At 27.8% G+C, this 20,356-nt stretch overlaps 2 protein-coding genes across 3 annotated transcripts; one reads left to right on the forward strand and one right to left on the reverse strand.

Annotated features, from left to right (window-relative positions):
- Positions 1-7: 7 nt before the first annotated feature.
- On the forward strand, positions 8-3,184 carry LOC126850704 (ADP-ribosylation factor-like protein 3). Its single transcript, XM_050593961.1, has 5 exons — positions 8-96; positions 967-1,095; positions 1,205-1,336; positions 2,159-2,395; positions 3,047-3,184. Exons 1-5 carry the CDS (start codon positions 94-96, stop codon positions 3,086-3,088), a joined length of 543 nt encoding a protein of 180 aa, XP_050449918.1. The 5' UTR covers positions 8-93; the 3' UTR covers positions 3,089-3,184.
- Positions 3,165-18,191, reverse strand: LOC126850683 (uncharacterized). Of its 2 annotated transcripts, none has more exons than XM_050593922.1 (7): positions 18,049-18,191; positions 13,198-13,375; positions 12,078-12,475; positions 10,756-11,067; positions 8,755-8,956; positions 4,848-5,069; positions 3,165-4,485 (listed from the first exon to the last, which is right to left on the reverse strand). In XM_050593922.1, the coding sequence occupies exons 2-7, from the start codon at positions 13,363-13,365 to the stop codon at positions 4,405-4,407; spliced, it is 1,383 nt and encodes a 460-aa protein (XP_050449879.1). In that variant the 5' UTR covers positions 13,366-13,375; positions 18,049-18,191; the 3' UTR covers positions 3,165-4,404. The 2 variants fall into 2 exon arrangements, with proteins under 2 accessions (XP_050449879.1, XP_050449877.1); XM_050593920.1 differs by lacking the exon at positions 18,049-18,191 and adding an exon at positions 13,486-13,651.
- Between the last annotated feature and the right edge of the window lie 2,165 nt (positions 18,192-20,356).

A 20,356-nucleotide genomic window follows, 5' to 3' on the forward strand; every position in this document is an offset into this window, starting at 1 on the left:
AAACAACATAACATTTCGTAATCGAAGTAGTCGACATATTACAGCAAATTGTTAACACGTCTTCGTTCGAGTATCTGAAATAACAACAATAAGATGGTAAAGGTGTCATATGAATTAAATGCAAATGCACAATATTATGCACTATTTTTTTTGCCACTGCCTTTTATACTCTTGAACGCACGAAGTAAAATAATCTATAACCTACGAAGATACCACATCAATCACAATATACCCTGAAATGCATTTATATCAAGCGTTGTATAAAAATAATTTCTTACAAATTGTAAAATTTTTCATTAAAAAAATCGTTTTTGTCATCTTATGATGTAAGAGTTCACTATTCTTCTGTATATTGAACACACACATATATATATATATATATATATATATATATATATATATATTTATACACTTTCTATGCACTTGACATGATACGGATTATGTTTTCGTCGCCATACTTTTTTACCCACCTCTTTCTAAAAGGGAATTACTTTTACCAGATTTGTTATGATTGTAGCACTGATCGCGCGCGTAATACAAAATATTGATACATACAAACGCAATTTCTCTTGAAATTGCAAAGTTATTGACTAAAAGTTAATTAGATTTGACAAAAAATGCAATTTTGCATTTTTTTTTATAAAAAGTGTTACATATTATTGTACACATTATATATAATTTAAATTTATTTTACTTATTATTTTACTTATTATTAAAAGAGATATCCTGGCAATTTGTGCATTTTCACGATATAAAATTTTATAATAATGTATAATATATAACATCATATATATACTTGCTATAGAGAAAAAAAAGTTTAATTCAAGTTAATTTACTATGAGAAATAAGTAATACATTTATCATCATAAAGTAATTATATTAAAGCGCAAACAATGCTGTAATTAAAAAAAAGTTCTGTACAATATATTACAATTAGTTATACAAATATTTAATATTTGATGTCAGGGTCTGCTTGCTATTTTACGGAAATTGCGATCAAATCCTGATAAAGAATTACGATTATTACTGTTGGGTCTCGATAATGCTGGAAAGACGACTATCTTGAAATCTTTGGCTAGTGAGGATATAACGCAGGTAAGTTTCTCCCCTTAATACTTTAAAACATGCGTTAAAGTGAAACTTAAAATACGTTCAAATATAGCAAATTATGCGATATGGTATGGTTTTAATTAATTTTCTCAAGGTTACTCCGACACAAGGTTTTAATATAAAAAGCGTTCAGAGCGAAGGTTTTAAATTGAACGTTTGGGATATTGGCGGAGCTCGAAAAATTCGACCTTATTGGCGAAATTATTTCGAGAACACGGATGTACTTGTAAGTTTCTTTGCATTATTTTTTCAAACTTTTAAGTTTTAATTATAAATGTTATATAAATTATATAAATTATAATTTATTATAAATGTTCTGATTACATTTCTATTTATATTATTTTTTAATGATGAAATTTTTATATGACACGAGAACAATATAAGATATAAAATATAAATTTTTTTTATAAAATTTAATACAAAAACAAAAAATAAAATAAAAGAAAGTAATTTGTTTTTAAATGACAAAATCTGTTTTTCTTAATTATCAAGAATTATTTACGTGTTAAACAATATATATATATATATATATATATATATATATATATATATATATAAATTATTTTGCAATATACATATGCATGTATAAATAATAACATTTTATTTTATATTCGATAATATATTATCTTCAATGTAGAATATAGAAATAGTAACGAATTTACAAACAACTAAAAAAATGATTTTGAAAATGATTCATGATGATATAATTTAATTATTGCAAATATGCATCTGCATAAATTACATTGTCGCAAATACGAGATGTTTCTTTCATAATTTCTTACATATTAATCCGCAAGGATTATCCACTTTCAAGCAGTAGAATAATACAAAATTTTATGAATGATGTTACGATACACATTTAATTATTTCTTTTACGAACCTTATATGAATTATGTTTAATTATGTAATAAACAGAGATCTATATCGCTATTTTTTTCTCGATGTATTTTTTATACATTATATTTTTTAAGAATTATTCAAACATATCTTATTTTTCGAATACAAATCAAAGTTTTGTAAACGCTTGTTTTGTGAACGCTTGCAATAGATTTACGTCGTTGATAGTGCGGATATCAAGAGGCTAGAAGAAACGGGACAAGAATTATCAGAACTTCTGTTGGAAGAGAAGTTGCGCGGAGTACCTTTATTAGTATATGCGAATAAGCAAGACCTGGGACACGCCGTGACGGCGGCTGAAATAGCGGAGGGACTTGGTTTACACAATATCAAGGATCGAGACTGGCAAATACAATCATGCATCGCCATCGAGGGTAAGGGCGTGAAGGTACGTATAGAAGATATTTATTCTCTCGCCCTTATATTTTATTAGGATTATTGTTTTATTTGTTATCGTTTTTAAAAAATGAAAAAAACCGCTTTTTAGCAATAGAAAATGAACAGTTAAAAAAAATTATTATTTTTTAAGATATAATATTACTTTTCTTTATATTTTTTTTGTTAACATAATAAAGAAACTAAAATTTTTATATTTTTAATTTATTATTTTTTAAGTAGTTTTAATGGATTAATGAGAATTTTGCGACAAATTATGACTAAAGTATTCTTTTAAAATATTAACTAGAGTGCATTTAAAAATTACAACTTCCATTTTTGTATCTATAATAAATATAATTTTAACAATTCAAATCAATTTTGATTTGTTTTTGAAGAATTTGCCTAATTAAAAATAGTAATTACATAACTACACAGCCAATTGCAATTACATATAGTCAATTTCAAATTACATTTGAAATAATAACGGTTAATTCAAATCTATCATCTAAAAAGTTAAAAATGAAAAATCATTTTGCAGTAAATCAAAATATAAAGATATCAAATATCTAAAAAAAAAACGGCTTATTTTTTTTTATTTACATTTCTAATCGTCCCACACAAATCTGTAGAAATATAAATTTTTTTTTTTTAATCTCTTCAGGAAGGCTTAGAGTGGGCGTGCAAAAACATCAAGAGGAAGTAATAACCGTGGAAAACACGATCGACGCGTACATTTTACATTAGGGCGCACGAAAAAAAGCAGACTTACACCGTCTCCATTGTACATTTCATGCACATTATTTTTATATTTATCTTTTATTTACTATTTACAAAAAATATTACTGAGAACTGTTGTTTGTGGATTCGGTACGAGTGTCCGCAGCTTGAGTTCTTACGAACTTGTTATCGTATCGAATGTATCCAGTAGTTGGACTTCCGTTCCACATTGGACCAAGCCGTTCATCAGCCTGACTCGAGTGGTTCTATTTTTCGCATGAAAGAAAGAGTCGCCATCCGTAACAGCGAGTGTTATATTGCAAAGGGGAATGTGCCTTCTTGTTGTTTTAATTATATATTAGAATTTTTATAGATTTACCTATAGTAAAAAATAATAAAGAGATAAAACAGGAGGAAAGACGCGATATGTGTATTCGTGGATACAATTATTAATATGACATTTATACCTATATAAGTAGAGTACAAACGTTTGAGCACCACATATTATTGCACTCGCGAAGGAGATGCGCTAAAGCGCAACACGTATAAAAAAGTCCATACAATTGCACTTTCTTTCATCTTAACTAACAAATACTACATAAGCAATTAAGAGAAAAACGAATAATGTTGTGAACTCAACAATGGCTTTTAATTAGAAAAGATTAAAATCTATCCGCCTTATATAAATATCATAAAATCATAAGATTTACTTGTAATTCTATGTCAAAATGTGATATATTATTAATAATTAATTTTGAATTCTCTAAAAAATATATATATATATACAATATAAAACTTGATGAATCTGTTTAAATATTCTTAACTACACATGTAGTATTTATTTTTCAAATTGATTTCTGATTAATTATTAACGCTCTTACATGCTTTTGCTTAGAATCTTGCTTTGTAGAACATAAACCTATTCAAATAATACGAAAATATCTTAAAAACATCCATCATATTAAATATCCATAAAATAAGAACGTCTTTTATACATATTCATAAGATCTTTCAATGTTTGTGTTATTTTAGAATTATGTTTTATTAAAATTTAGTATTTAAGATTAACGTTTTGTGTAACGCTTATATGTACATATAAAGAAGAAATAGTCCTTGATAGTTAAGTTATTTCTATCGATTGTCGCAATTTAATCTAATTTTATCGAACGCATTTCATTTTTGTGCAATAACTACGTTAAAGAGTGTGGATGAAAGAGAACACACACGGCTTCGCGGCACGTCTTTCTAGTCTAGAGGTGACTTAATAGCCAATGTCTCTCACAGACTATTAGCAAATTAAACTCAAAGCTCGTTATGAATATTTTCCGTAGTCGCTCTGATCTCTTCTTCGTGGAAAACAGTGCAATCCGCTGGGTATTTACTCTGAAAATAGAATAAAACAAAGTTTTAAATTAACTTCTTGCTATTTATAATATGACTGAATAACATGAGAAATTATCAAATACAAATATTTTTTATTATTAAAGTGATTATAATTATGATTGTTATTAATTAACTTCAAACTCTTTTTTAGACATATAAAGAAGAAATTATATTTTATATTTTAATATTTATATTTTATATTTTATTAAAATATATAATATATAATATTTAATATAAAAATATATAATATTTTATATTTAATTAAAAAATATTAGTTTTAAAAAATTTGTTATAATTTAAAATAACTCTTATTAAAATCATATCTGCATTTTCTCTCTGTATTAATTATATAATTTACTTACAATACATCCTTCGCGCTCCATGATGGCTCCATAGAGTGACCAGAAATTGATTCCTAACTTGTTACTGACTGCCCAAGCAGCAGGGAAACTCGCTGTCATCAGCAAGCTGCTACGTAGGCGTGATTCCTTGCTGTCGTCCTGCTGACTCTTTTCATTTATAGTACACAAAATTTGACTAGCACAATGCGGCACTTTTGTCGCCCATTTATATGCTCGATAGGCCTGAAAATAAGTGATGTATGCTCTTAAAAAATCATTAAAATTTTATTTGAGATAAGTTTAAGTGCAATATACAGGATGTCACGTACAGACCGCCCACTAAGTACATAGCGTTATTCCTTACCAAAAAATGAGTAAAAAAATCCTGTATTATTTTTTTTTATAACACTTAATAATTATTAAGTAAAGTCAGGCTAATCAGCGCCGATCTTTAATCGGGCGCACGTCAATGAATCGCGCATCATTTACTCAATAATTATTTCTTTATTGTGTTATAAAAAAAAAATGATACAAGACTTTTTGACTCATTTTTTAGTAAGGAATAACGCTATGTATTTAACGGTTAGACGGTCTTTAAGTGATACTTTATATACAGGGTGTCCGACAATTTGCGCAACACCCTTTAAGGAAAGGTAAAGAGTGCTATTCTGAACAGAAAAGTCCTGTACCATTTTTTTTTTCTATAACAAAAGAGTACCATCTTTTTCCTAATAAAAGAGTTACTATTGAGTGAAATCTGACCTATCATCGCCGATCTTCAGCCGGGCGTATGTCGGTGAGTCATCATACATCTGAGTATTCACGCACACTATCAGGCGCACGGCTCACCGACGTCCAGCTAAAGATCGGCGATGATAGGCCAGACTTCACTCAATAATAACTCTTTTATTAAGCGTTATAGAAAAAAATGCTACAAGACTTTTCTATTCAGAATAACACTCTCTACCTTTCTTTAAAGAGTGTTGCGCGAATTTTTGGACACTCTGTATATATACACAACATATACTATATATACGAGTACTATATATACGAGTATGATTACGATTAAAGAGAAATTTTATGACTTTAATGCGTCGTCTACAATAGGTATAGTAAGTTTTGCGTAAAAGAATTGGTCAATCACAGTTGAATGTGAGAAGAATAATCGAATATGATTGATTAATTTTTTACGCTTAAAGCTTACTACACTTATTGTAGACATGCATAATATTAATATTATGTTGATATTTGCCCACATGGAACATCCATTGGACGTCCTATAGCTTCCATAGCTCCATGCGACATCTATTTCCACAGTGGATATTGTATAGATTTCTAACAGAAATTTATATTATCTCCACGGTAGATGTCGTCTATAAACCTATCATAGATGTCCATTAGACATTTGTTATGGATATATGATAGATTTACACATATATTTCTAACAAAATAAAATTTAATTTTTATTTAAGCATTATTTAAAATTTAATATTATATATATATATATATATATATATATATATATATATTAATTTATAGACAATTCAAATTTATTAAAAAATTTTACTAAATTTTACTTTAATAAAAAAATTTTACTTTAATAATCAGCAAAATTTTTATACTAAGATAAAAGATTTCTTTGATATCGAAGTATTTTACAAAATCCATATAATATATATCATCAGTTTAACAAAGAAAATTAAACAAAAGAAAATTTTTAATTTATAGATTAAAATTACAGATTTCTGAATTATATTATTGGTTTATATTTTATAAAATAAAAATATAATTTTTTAGTTGTTTTTTTTTATGAACAAAAATAGATAAATAGATAAATAAAATATATCCAATTGCCTAAATAATTATATTAAAAACAACTAATATATTTTTGATTTTATGAGATTTCTTGATACAATTAGTACGCACACAAAGATAAGAAAATAGTAATAATTTAACAAATTTATAAATGATAGTTTAGTTTTTAATTTTTATAGAAAAAAACATCTATAATAAATCTATATAATTAGGTATAAGATTGATACAGTCACTTTAAATTGTACATAAAATTATAACCCACGGAGATTAACAAACCATTAATCTCCCAACGACATGAAAATGTTCGTCCAAACTTATTTCATTAATATATCAGAAATCTTACACGTAATGTTATATTAATATTCATAAGACATGCCACAAACCTTCTAATATTATTTTTATTAATAAATTCTTATAAAAAAATATTACATTGGTAAAAATCGATTAAACACTTTTCAATCGTTCTTTCACTAGTAATGAAATAAGTTTAAACTTTTTTTTTTAATGTATATGGAATCTCATAAAAAATCCATAAAATCAAATAAAATGAGCTTTTTATTAGCGTATTTTTGAAAATATAAGATATACATATTGTATATATTTTTTTTATTTTAAGTAGACCACGGATGATTTTAACTTTTTTGAACATTTATATCTGAGGAATGTGTCCCTCACAGCATTGAACATTGCAATAAGATTACAGGCAGGTTACACACTTACACATTTTAATGATTAGATTACTGATATTTATCATTTACTTTAAAATAAAATCTTTATAATATTGTTGGAAAATTAATGGAATCTTATTTTAATATTTCAGCGAACTTACGCGCAATTATTTCACTTTTCGTGTATGTTGAAAATATTACAAAACTATGAAAAATCGTTTAATATTAATAATTAATGTGTATGTTTTCATAGATTCAAAAATATTATTTATTTAATATTTCATGAGAAATGTTACTGCGCGTAACATTTCAAAAATTTTTACAAAAAAATATGTAGTATTCAATCGCTAGTTCATTTGTTTACTGATATGTGACGTGCGATGCATCTATCTCGCATTTGAGGTTCAGTCATGAAAATTATATAAAGCTTGCAAAGAGCAATTGGCAGAAGATTAAAAATGTAATTATTTCTATCAGTCTAATTTCTCATTTCATAGGAAATTCAGATATTGGCCTGATTGTTTCTTAAAAATTGGGCAGATAAACGTCCGATAAAATTAAAATTATTCTTTATTCTCTATTTAAGATGTAAAATTATACATATATATATATATATATATATATATATATATATATATATATATTTTTTCAAAAATACATTAATAAAGAGCTCGTTTTATTTGATTTTATGTATTTTTGTGAAATGTCATATACTAAAGAAAAAAAATTCGAACTATTCAATTATTGGTGAAAAACCTTGATGGATTGAAAATCAATAGTGTTTAATCGACTTTTGTCAATATTTTTTGTAAAGGTTCCTTAATAAAAATAATATTAGGAGATTTGTGACATATATGAATATTAATATAACGTTACGCACTAGATCTCTGGAATAATAATGGAAATAAAATAGAATAAGTTTGGATGATGAACATTTTCATATTGCTGGAAGGTTAATGACAGGTTTTTCCGTGAAATGTTATCTTCTTACAATTTAAAGTGATTCTAACTGCTTATTGAAATGTTGATTTATTGTGAGGGATTTATTCATTAAAGTTTATCATGAAATATTTGATGATTATACTATGTGACGTCTATATAAATATGTTAATGGATATCGAATGGAAGGAAGAAATGCGGAACTGTGAATGTCTAATAGATGTGTAAGAGATTACATAGACGTCTAATAGAGGTTTTGAATCTCCATGATGAATGTCTACTGGACATCTATTAGAGGTTGTTGTTCCGTGATATTGATATTCTATCTATATATGTATTACTCTTTTTTTTTATATAAAAATTATTCTGATATTAATTAAATTTTTTTAAAGAAAAATTCTCTATATAAATACATTATTATTTTAATAAATAATAAAAAACAAAAATGGAAAAAAAGATTGTGCATCTGCTTGATAAATTTGGTATGAGAAAAAAGTTATAAGTACCTTGAGACTGGGGGCAATGATATCGTTGTTGATGATTTCGCTTAATCTGTTGCTTAATTCTCGTGCATTCACTCTGGACATGATAAATCCTTTTTTGGAGGCCAAGTTTACTAATTCTTGGAAGTACGCTATCGCTGGCTTTACATATTGATGACTGTCAACATTCATGTTTAAGTATTTCTTCGCCACTGCATTTACCAGTCTAAGTACAAAATTTAATATTGTTATATGTACACATATCCGTTTGTGGAAAATTTGCGCGAAGTATGTAAATATAAATTACATAAATATTATATAGAGATTATATAGATATTATGTAATATTATACATATAATACAGGGTAGGGCATTTAAAATGTTACAAGCTATTATATCTAAAAGTATACATTATAGCAAAAAATATTTCAGATAAAAGTTACTTGAAGAGAAAATGCTACTGGTTTGACCTTGGATAATTGTTGAAGGTCACATGAAGCTTAATTTCTTAAATGAAACTCCCTATTTTTTATTGCATATATTCTTAGCCATAAAGATATATATATATATATATATATATATATATATATATATATATATATAATAACGTTATCTTATGGCTTTCGAGGTAAGCTATAAAAATATGCAATAAAAATAGGAAATTCCATTGTATGTATGTATATATAGAGTATATGTATATATATATATATATATATATATATATATATATATATATATAGTATCTGGAAATTTTTGACACATTCGAAGTGTGGAGGTAGATCATTGGATCAAACTGAAAAGAAAAGTCCTATATCATTTTTTTCTGAAACGCTTGGTAATAAGTTATTATTGTTATGAGTAAAGTCTGGCTAATAATAATAAAAGCGCCGACCTTTAGCCAAACGCACGTCAGTAAGTCGCGCGCCTAGTAGTAGTGGCGGAGCGTTCACCCACTGCTAGGCGCGCGGTTCACCGACCAGCTAAATATTGGCAATGATTAGTCAGACTTTACTCAATAATAACTCCTTTATTAAGCGTTATAGAAAAAAATAATAGAGGACTTTTTTTTTAGTTTAACAATCTGTCTTTACACTTCGGGTGTGCCAAAAATTATGAGACACCCTGTATATATACAGGGTGTCTGCTAACAATTGCTCCATCCGTAATGTGCAGATAGAGTGGATTAAACTAAGCAGAAAAGTCCTTTACCATTTTTTGTATAACGCTTAATAAAGGAAAGAAATTATTATTGAGTAAAGTCTGGTTAATCATCGCCGATCTTTAACTGGGCGTACATCGGTAAGTCGTGCGCCTGATAGTATGCGAGAGCGCTCCACCGTTGTAGTGGCGGACTACCAGGCGCGCGGCTCACTGACGTGCATCCGCCTAAGGATCAGCCAGACTTCACTCAATAATAACTTTTTTATTAAGCGTTATATAGAAAAAAAATGATGCTGATATATGAATATACTTTTCTCCTCACTTTCATTTTAATTTTAATTTCCGACACGCGCTGATGAAGTCTAAAAAGAGACCGAAACATACGCCCTTGAATGTAATTCTAATTCTCCTACAATAAAAAATCTCTTGTTGCGCGTTAACAACTGTCCTTTGCTCTTATTGCCTTTTATCGCTCAATTTTTTCCTCAATCACCTGCCCTACCTGCACATGATGGATGATGCGATTAACTCCCTATGTATGTATATATGTATATGTATATAGAATGTCTCAAAATCTCCGTATAATACTTTATTAGCGTGTTCTACAAGTAAAATAAAGTCGAAAATTCTAATACAAAAATTTTGAGGCTGCAATAGTTTTTGAATTATAAGCGATCAAAGTTTGCCAAAATCTCGTGCGCTCAGGCCCGTAATTATATATATATATATATATATATATATATATATATATATATATATATATCATAAATTTTAATAAGTATGACTGATGATATTCCATAAAATTCTATATTTTAATTCTTTATTTATTTGAACGTATTTAATATTATACAAATCACACTCTAACCTGGTAAGACTTTCCGTTGGTCTTGTGGAATCGAACATCATTGTCTTCGGGAATCCCTGAGATTTGAGGAAACTATTACCGACGAATTGCATAGCAGTAAGATAACGTTGCTGATTCTTTGGTTCGGAAACATGAGAGATCCAGTCGGCCACAAAAGTCGTGAGCGAATTGATCCATCTTCGACGTATAGTAGGATTCTCAAAACTGTTTAAGATTCTTTCCCACAAAATGTTACCATTCTCATCCGACATTTGAACAATTATTTTCGATAGACCGCTGTTCTTCCATAATATTTGCCCGAGTTCCGAATTACTAAAGTACAAAAAAATTGTCAGTAATAATATAAAATACCATATATTTGGACGGCAGAAATTTATAAATATTAAGTCACTCTCTTTTAATATTTTTTTAGTTTTTTCTCTCTCAATATATATATATATAACTATTCGTTACCTTTTATCGTACTTTTAAATTCAAATAAGATTATTTATTTAGCAAGAAGATCAAATCAATACATTTTTTAAAGAACGGTATAGCATAAATAAATAAATAAATAAATGAATAAATAAATAAATAGATGAATAAATAAATATATAAATATATAAATATATATATATATATATGTATATATATATATATATATATATATATATATATATATATGTATATATTTAGAGTGTTTCAGAAATAGTTGGCCAAACTTTAAGTGCATATTCCATTTATTGTAAGGATGAAAAGAAGTCATATAAATATGGGTCCAGAAACGCTTTCTTTGCAAGTTATAAACATTTTTTATTTACATCGAACAACATGCCTCACATCGACATTTCATGAATTGTTGATTGGAAATGACTCATCGTTTGGTCTGTACGTTCTCCGATTTGAACCCCTTATATTTTTATTTATGGTGGCATCTTAGGATTCTCATTTACGATACCCCTTGCTACTTCGAAATTGTATTATCGCTATAACAAAATACGAAATACTCCGGGAATTTTTGAATTCTTTTTGAATCCACGCGATATTGATGCGAGACATGCATTAATGCCGAAGGAAATCATTTCTAGCAATTTCTGTAATGAAATGCTCTTACAGTTTCAAATGTTCTTAAAAAATCTTAAAATCTGTTAAATGTTTATAACTTGCAAAGGAAACGTTTCCGAATATTTCATTCATATTTAAATTCATATTCAAATTCATATTTATATGCCTTTTTTTCATCCTTACAATGAGTGAAATATGCTCTTAAAGTTTGGCCAACTTTTTTTGAAACATCCTATATATATATATACTTATTCACATTACACATTTTACTGCAATACCTGAAGTGCTCCCACATGACGTGAAGGTTCTCCAATATGGGCGGCAGGAACCAGGAATGTGCCGAGTGATCGTTATTTCTGACGTGGCCATCGTTATTTCCATGACCTAGAGCATCTAGAACCATTGGTACGAGACCCATTAGCATGTCATTGTTGGCTTTTTGTTGGAGAAACATGCTGCCCATGCTGATTATGTTGCCCCAGTCTATCCCATTCCCTTCGTCTTCTGTGTCTCTCGTCAATCTCCTACCGGCATTGTCATTCGTGGTCAGAGCACTCAAGATCGTACCAACCATCTCGAATCCCTGATTATTTTGGCCACCCATTAAACTGCTGATCCCAGCGATGATTTGGCCTAAACCATCCGTTGTGGATCTTTTCCCCATTATGTCGCCGGCCTATCAATTTTCGTATTTTGCATTTTATATTTAATGCTATTTTTAGAGGCATTAATTAGAGATAGATGTTAACTTTTTTTTTAACTAAATTAAGTTTAAAGTTAATAACCCAAAAATTAACTAACAATAAGTTTACGTTAAGTTATTTAAACAAAAATAAACTTAGTTAAAGTTAAGTTAAAAAATTATTAATTCATTAAAGTTAAAAGTTAATTCTCTATCTAACAGTGAATTGACACATCCGACAAACTTGTACAACAAATGAAATATTTGCATTACCATTTTTCAATTTTCACATGACTTTAATATTGATATATTAAATTATTGATAATATTGAATTATTTTAACTTGTATAAGAAGTTAATAAGTTAGCAGTAATCCTTTTAAAAATAATTAATTCAAGTTAAAAGTTAACACATTTAAAATTAATTAATAAAATAATTGATAAATAAATTAATAAATTAATTAAGTTAAATTAAAATTTATTAACTTTTCAACTTTTTAACTTAACTCTTAACTAGTCAATTAATTACTATTCAACCCTGACATTGATACAAAAATTAAATGTTTATAAGTTTATAAAGTCTTAAATGAGATCGGTGATTTCAATTCTGAGTACGTTGATATAAAATAAACAAGATGCTAAGATGGATGTAATAGATAAATAAATTGAAACATTAAACTAAATAAATTTAAGAAATATATGAATATCTTCATCATACTTGTTTGCCGGAATCCGTAAAGGCGTGGGCCATGTTTTCGATCGTCTTCTGACTGAAGAGGTTTTTGGCTTCCTCGATGAAGATTGTAGACGCATCGTTCTCATTGTCCCTTTCAGAGATTGCCAACCCGATTAGTACGAGTAGAAGTGATGTTCTCGATAACCACATCCTTCCGATTCTGCAAAACACAGCATTCGGTTAGCGTGATTGTTCGATAATTTAGCACCGAAGACTAACATGTCTTTATGATTTAACGGATGCGCGATTACAACGGAGAGACCCACTTGCCTTCTGATCAAAGACGTCGAATTATACTTAAGAGGAGACGTCCCGCAAGATTGTTGTCACGAAGTTTTAAACGCGAGAAATATACCGGAAATGTTTCGGCTCGTGGCCACTCGAATACCGTTGTTCCTTTGACGTAGTCGCTTTGCTAGTGATGGTAGTACATTACACTCATGCGCATATTTTCAGGACGTATGAAATTGATGACGTACGCGTTGAGTCAGCACACAAGAAATAAGAAACAGTTGCGATTATATCTTTACGTATGTATTATGTAGAACAAATTTGCATACATGCTTAACACAACGAAATTTCTCATCAACTAATTTGGAGTTAATTTGTTCTTAATGAAAATTTTTTTACGCATTTTTCTGACACACAATTTATTAATTTATAACAAATATATATAAATACATATATATTATAAATACATATATATACATATATATATATATATATATATATATATATATATATATATATATATATATAAAATAATGATAAAAGACTTTTCGATTCAGTTTGGTTCTACCTGCACATGCCCGGTGATGCGATTGACGCCGGACACCCTGTATATATAGTTATATATTTCATATATATTATATATATATATATATATATATATATAATTATAACATATAACTGTATGTATATATATATATATATATATATATATATATATATATTTATAAAAATATATTTATATATTTTTAACATTTATTTGCTTTACAGTTTATTTATGTAAGTCTAAGAATTCATTAAATATAGAGAAATAGACGATTTAACATCAGACTAAAATTCTTTTGTCTAGTTCATTGCGATCCTAATTTGTTTGCAGGGGAAGTAACATTTTCACTATTGATTATCTTGAAGGATCAGTCGCAACAACTGTCGCGAGCGAAAACAATGACGCTAAATGATCGGCGTAACGTCAATGTGTACTAACGCGCAATTTGAGTACCGTAAACCGCTGGAAATTGACATTCTCCAGCTGGAATAACGATTCGGCCTAACGGTACGAAACTGTTAGTTATCGTTACTCTAACGTGTCAATAGTTGTTCACAGGAATAAGGAGCCAATTTGTCTATCGAATTTAATAAATATGTGATACAACATTTTTCAATCTAACACCGATGTTCAATATTAGATAATCTGGAAGTAAAAGCAAGGAATTTGTTATGACCGATATAAATTGCCTACTACATATTTTATTTTAAATATATGTCATATTAAAAAAAAATAAAATAAAATAAAATAATCCAAACTTTTTTAATTTTTCCTGCAATGTGTTATTTTATCTTTTTAATTTCGAGGATATATGCACAACTTTTAATATCTATTAAGCTAGAAAAAAATGACGTGTGCTTACTATAATTACTTGATTCTAAAAAAAAATATCCACATGATCTGACATTATTAGTGAACACGAAAAAAAAATTAAGATTGCAATATTGTTGTTTTCGCAAAAAAGAAAAAATGTAATTGTGAAAATTGCTTCACTTTTCTTTAATTTCATATTTGTTTGCTATATGTTTTTGCAAATATCCTGCGTCAACACATAACACATGCAATACATGGAGAAATCATCTCGCTTTCTGCTGCTGAGAAGAAAAGCTTGTGCGAAATTTTTGCAAGTCGCCTAAGTTCGAGGTCAAAGAAGAAACAATCGACTTCTCCATTATAAAATCATATAATTGTATGAATGTTGTTTCTTTTCGAAGGATATGAACGATTTAAATAAGCGAACATCGCAATTTAATTGTTGATCAACATTATTATTTTTGCGAAGCAATTTGCTTTTGAAATTATATCGGCATGTTAATGTCGAATCTCTTCGAAAAGTGTTCCACATAAATTATCGCAATAACGGTGACCTTGATGTAACGGTATGCCTTGCGTAAAAGTATTTTGAAATGCATACAATGCATATTCATGCAATTTCGTAAGTCGTTACTAATATATATTAGTCATTTTATAATGGCTACGACAGACTTTTAGGATGACCTCAAAAGCTAAAACAATTATAAAGTAATTGAGGGAGATAATAAAGTTGACCTATTTGTCATGTTACATTAATAGAATTTTGCTGTTTGTGGCAAAAAACATATGCAATAGCAAAATTAATTGTCATATTATTTATTCTTTTAAAAACTTTTATTGTGTAAAAAAATAGGCTATTATGTCGATTTTATTTGAGAAAACTATTGATGATTATTAACAGAATTATCCGGACAAAATAAGTAAACAAAAAACTTATAAATATTTGATTATTTATTTTAAATTATTAATAAATTATTTTATTTTTTCACAAAGAATGCTGTTACGTCATTTAGTATGCAAAGTTGTACATTTGCATTTGTAATTTGGTTGATTTTCAGTATATGTGTGAAATCATACAGTTATTTATGTAAGGTGACTCGCTTATCACCATGCTGATAAAAAAGACCTTGGCTGACTAACATTAAAAAAAGGCATCGAAAAGTTAAATGCACGTTATCATAAATTATTACCGATAGACACCAAACGGTTAAAGTTCTGAATAAGTATCTTTATCGTAAAATTGTTAGTCACTCGGGCAATTTTCTTGAATGCTTCGATAGAAATACTCTATTTCAAATATCGATTATATTTTTATTATCACTATAACACATTTTTTATTTTAACGTAAAAAAAATAAATGTTGCAATTTTTCACGCATTTCAAACTACGTCATTAATAATTATTAATATTAATAAATTTTTTTGTAATTATGTATACAAAATTTATTCTACATTTTCGACTTGCATTTATATGAAAATTTACTTTCATTTATATCATGATGTATAATAAATTTTTTTTTATACAAAAGCTTTGTTTTTGCAAGACAATAAATTTAGAAGATCCGTTAAATATATGTATATACTTGATTAATAATAAGAGTCAACTCAACACACAAATCTTGTTATATATAATTATTTCTGTTTCTATTTATGAACAATTTATTTGCTTACGTTTTTTTAATTCGCCAAGCAACATTTTGTGATAAAAAAGTTAATTAAGACTTAATTACAAGTTAATTAAAAGTTAAAATGTTAAAAAGATAATTAAAAATTAAAATTATTTCTGTTTGTATTTATGAACAATTTATTTACTTGTGAACAATTTATTTGCTTATGCTTTTTTAATTTGCCGAGAAAAATTTTGAAACAAAAAAATGCTATTTTTAGCAATTTCCAATATAATAAAAATAACTAAATTATTAAAATTATTGTATTTCTTTGATAAGTCATAACATTTTTCATAACAAATAAAAATAGTTATGTGTAGCAAGATCCGACTTTCATTTAAATACACATGTACGGATTTTCAAAAAGTCGATCTTTTTGAAAACTAATCCTTATATGTGAAAAATTTTTATTTTACACTTTTAATTTGTATTTACATGTGAAATTATCCCCATTTTGTCTGTATTTTCGATATCTTGCATGCATATAAAATTATAAATTAATTTCTTAAACTTATTCTCTTTAAAGATAAAATTTTTTTTAATTTATAATTATATACATATGTATATATATATATATATATATATATATATATATATATATATTTATTTATTTATTTATTTATTTATTTATAGATTAATTTTTTTATAATAAATAAATATGAGAATATATAAATAAAAGAATCCATATATGAGTCTATAAATTTATGTGCTCACTCCAATTAATATAGTTTACTTTGTATTATTATGCAGCTTCAAATTCAAGCACGTGAGACGTTCTTACTCTTACAAATTGTAATGTTATAATTAAGAAGCAGCGCGGAACAGTTACTTATTATCTCGGATACAACCAGTCAGCTTCCTATACCCCGCCAATATGATCAACAAGATAAACACAAGACTCCGCCGTAAGTTACGATTACACGCGTGGTGCCGGCGGAGAAAATTGACGGTTGAAAAATTCGCGTGGCCGCGCCAACAGCAACGGTAGTCGCAGTCAAGTAGAGCGTGTTCGACGGTGTTTCTGAATGTGGAAAGGCGATCATTGGAGCTCGAATTGCCGTTACGTTATTTACGATGGGAAAATTTTGCGCGCGGAAGTTTTGCGGAAGGAAGCGCAAGATTAATTTCGATCGAGACGTTCTTTATATTTACAGTTTTATCAAAAGAGCATCAGAAGATCGCTCGATAATGCTTCATTTAATATAAAGATACATGTATAATATTATGCAAATGTGAAAGGGTAATATAATCTATCTGTTTGATCAACTGAGATATCTTCAATAATACATTGAATGCAATGCGCGAATTACTTGGCAAAAATATGTTCATAGAAAATAAGAGGATAATACAAGAAACGTTAAAACGAATGCAATATTGTCATATTTCGCTAAATTCACTGTCACATTTGTATGTCACCGAAATTTTATCGAAGCTTACGAGCTTCTTATCCTTATCCTACTCCAATAAACACGTGAATGTTTTAATGTCAAAATATTATAAGAATCAATTAATCTCTGAAAGTGGAAGACAAATATACGAAAATCTTATGTGCAGCAATTTGTTTTTCTTTTCCACGTACCTTTAAACTCAAATGGGCTCTGTCTGTGTGTTTGATTGTGGAAGAACTATACACGTGTACGGTTCCTCAGGAGCCCGTGGCACTTGACACGACGAAGGCTTCAGCCTGACTGGCGTCAGACGTAGCTCGTCGAACGGTACTTACCTACCTGAGCAAGTCCCCCTGGCTCTGGAGCGTAGAAACCGACGTTACAATGCACCTCCTGTACGTCTCCCAATGCAGATTCCTGCATCATGGCCCGGATATTATCTGTACTTGACTGTGGAATTCTCGTGCTTTTGCTTTGAGATTTTTGAGACATTTGAACGCGTTCACGTTCGATTTTTTGTTTGAAAACCTGTCACGTTAAGAATTTTTAATTTTTGAGTAGTTTTACAAGAGAATTGTAATTTTTTATCAATATTATTATTTTTTGCACATATCATTATATGTACATATATTTTTTGGCAAAAATATTATGGGAAATCCAATTGTGAATTAATGCTGAAAATTAAGAAGCTCAAACAAATAAATTTTAGGAATCTTTATAACAATTATTAAAATAAATAAATTTGCTTCACAAACATTTTATTTTAGCATTAATTTTATATCAAAATTGATATATTATACTTTTAAAGGCTTATTATCTCTTAATTGTATTTATTAAGTTGATTATTTTTTTAATTAATTGAAAAAATGATGAACAATAAAAAAATATATATTGTATCAATTATATTAACAATCTTGAATAATTAAGTATTTATAAAATAATAAGAAAGATTTGAGTTATTAATACAATACAATCTGTTAGCATTAAATGAGACTGGATAAGTATTAGATACTTTATAATACAATCTGGTCAATGACATTTCATCAATAACACAAATGTTTGTAATTGTAAATGAAAATTACTGTTATTGAATAACTTCATCAATTTTTATGACAATATGCAAATTATAATTGCTTGACATATTTTTATCTAATCTCTTTTGGAAGAATTCCGGATATCGGAATAAGAAGTCTTACCGGATAAAGTATCTTGTGGTCCTTTTCGCAAGGTCGCTATGGCACACTCGTATAGCTATTTCACGGTAAAACCGGCTCCGATACAGATACACACAAAAGACACTTTCGACGGACAGTCATTGACCCTGCGAAGAATTAGGGAACATTCCGTCCAACGCGTACCGGTTTTTGTAATTTTAAATATCTAGATGATGTTTGATCTAATGCGATTTTAACTGATCAATATTAACTTTATAATTACATAATTTTTTATTTATTTTTTTATCTTTTTATTATTATTTATTATTATTATTTACATCTTAAATATATTTTTTTTCTATTGAACTGTTTAATTATATAAAATTTTTTAATTATTTTATTTATTTTTTAATTTTATTTTTCTTTTATTTATACATAATTTCTTATTTAATTTATTATTTTTGTTTTAAATTATTGAAAAGAAACACTTAACCGATTACAATGACACAATGTCAACTCTTGAGTAATCGATTCATTGATATTTCATATGTGTTGATATTTTATTTGTTTTTTCGTAAAAAAATTGTTAATTCTTACATGTATTAAAATAACTGTCGCGAGATTTTGCGAATATAACATGAGAATTTTTTAACAAAGAATCGTTCTCACTGGAATAATACAATTGCGACTAACATTCCCTTTTATGAAACAAACAAAAATATGTGTGCTTTAGAAAATGATGCGACGCAATTTTACATAATATATATATAGTTAGAATTTAATATTTAAAGTTGCAAGAAGAAGATTGTATAATATACTCTCAATTTATAAAGAATCATATAAATTTTATAGATGCATAATCGTAGCGTAAATATATCGGAATTTTTCAATATTTCTCTTTTTACGGAAAAATAGCAGTTTAAATAAAATTCACTATCCATAAATAAGAAATTAGAAAAGGAAGTTTAAGTTCTTCGCGACGTTGACATATAGACACGTATATATAGACATGAATACATATATTTCTTATGAGAGAAACACGCAATATTTTAAGATTTAAATATTTTTATAAGAGGCAATAGATAAAGAAAAACTACGATACAATATCCGTATGTCTTAAGATAACGGTTTTGTATAAATTGAACATTTATATATAACGTGCTAATTTTTTTTTCTTCAAGAAAGGATTGCGAAAAATGTTTTCCTCTGCGAAAAGTCAGCGCGGCTGGAGGCAGTCGCACGCGAATAAAAGATGCATAATGTGGTATTTTAAAAAAAGCGAACTTTCACGCTTATACATACCTATGACGAAACTCTTCGGACTTGGAATAATCGAATATACGAA

This window comes from Cataglyphis hispanica, chromosome 6 (genome assembly GCF_021464435.1).
Source record: "Cataglyphis hispanica isolate Lineage 1 chromosome 6, ULB_Chis1_1.0, whole genome shotgun sequence".
In the NCBI taxonomy this organism is placed as follows: domain Eukaryota; kingdom Metazoa; phylum Arthropoda; class Insecta; order Hymenoptera; family Formicidae; genus Cataglyphis; species Cataglyphis hispanica.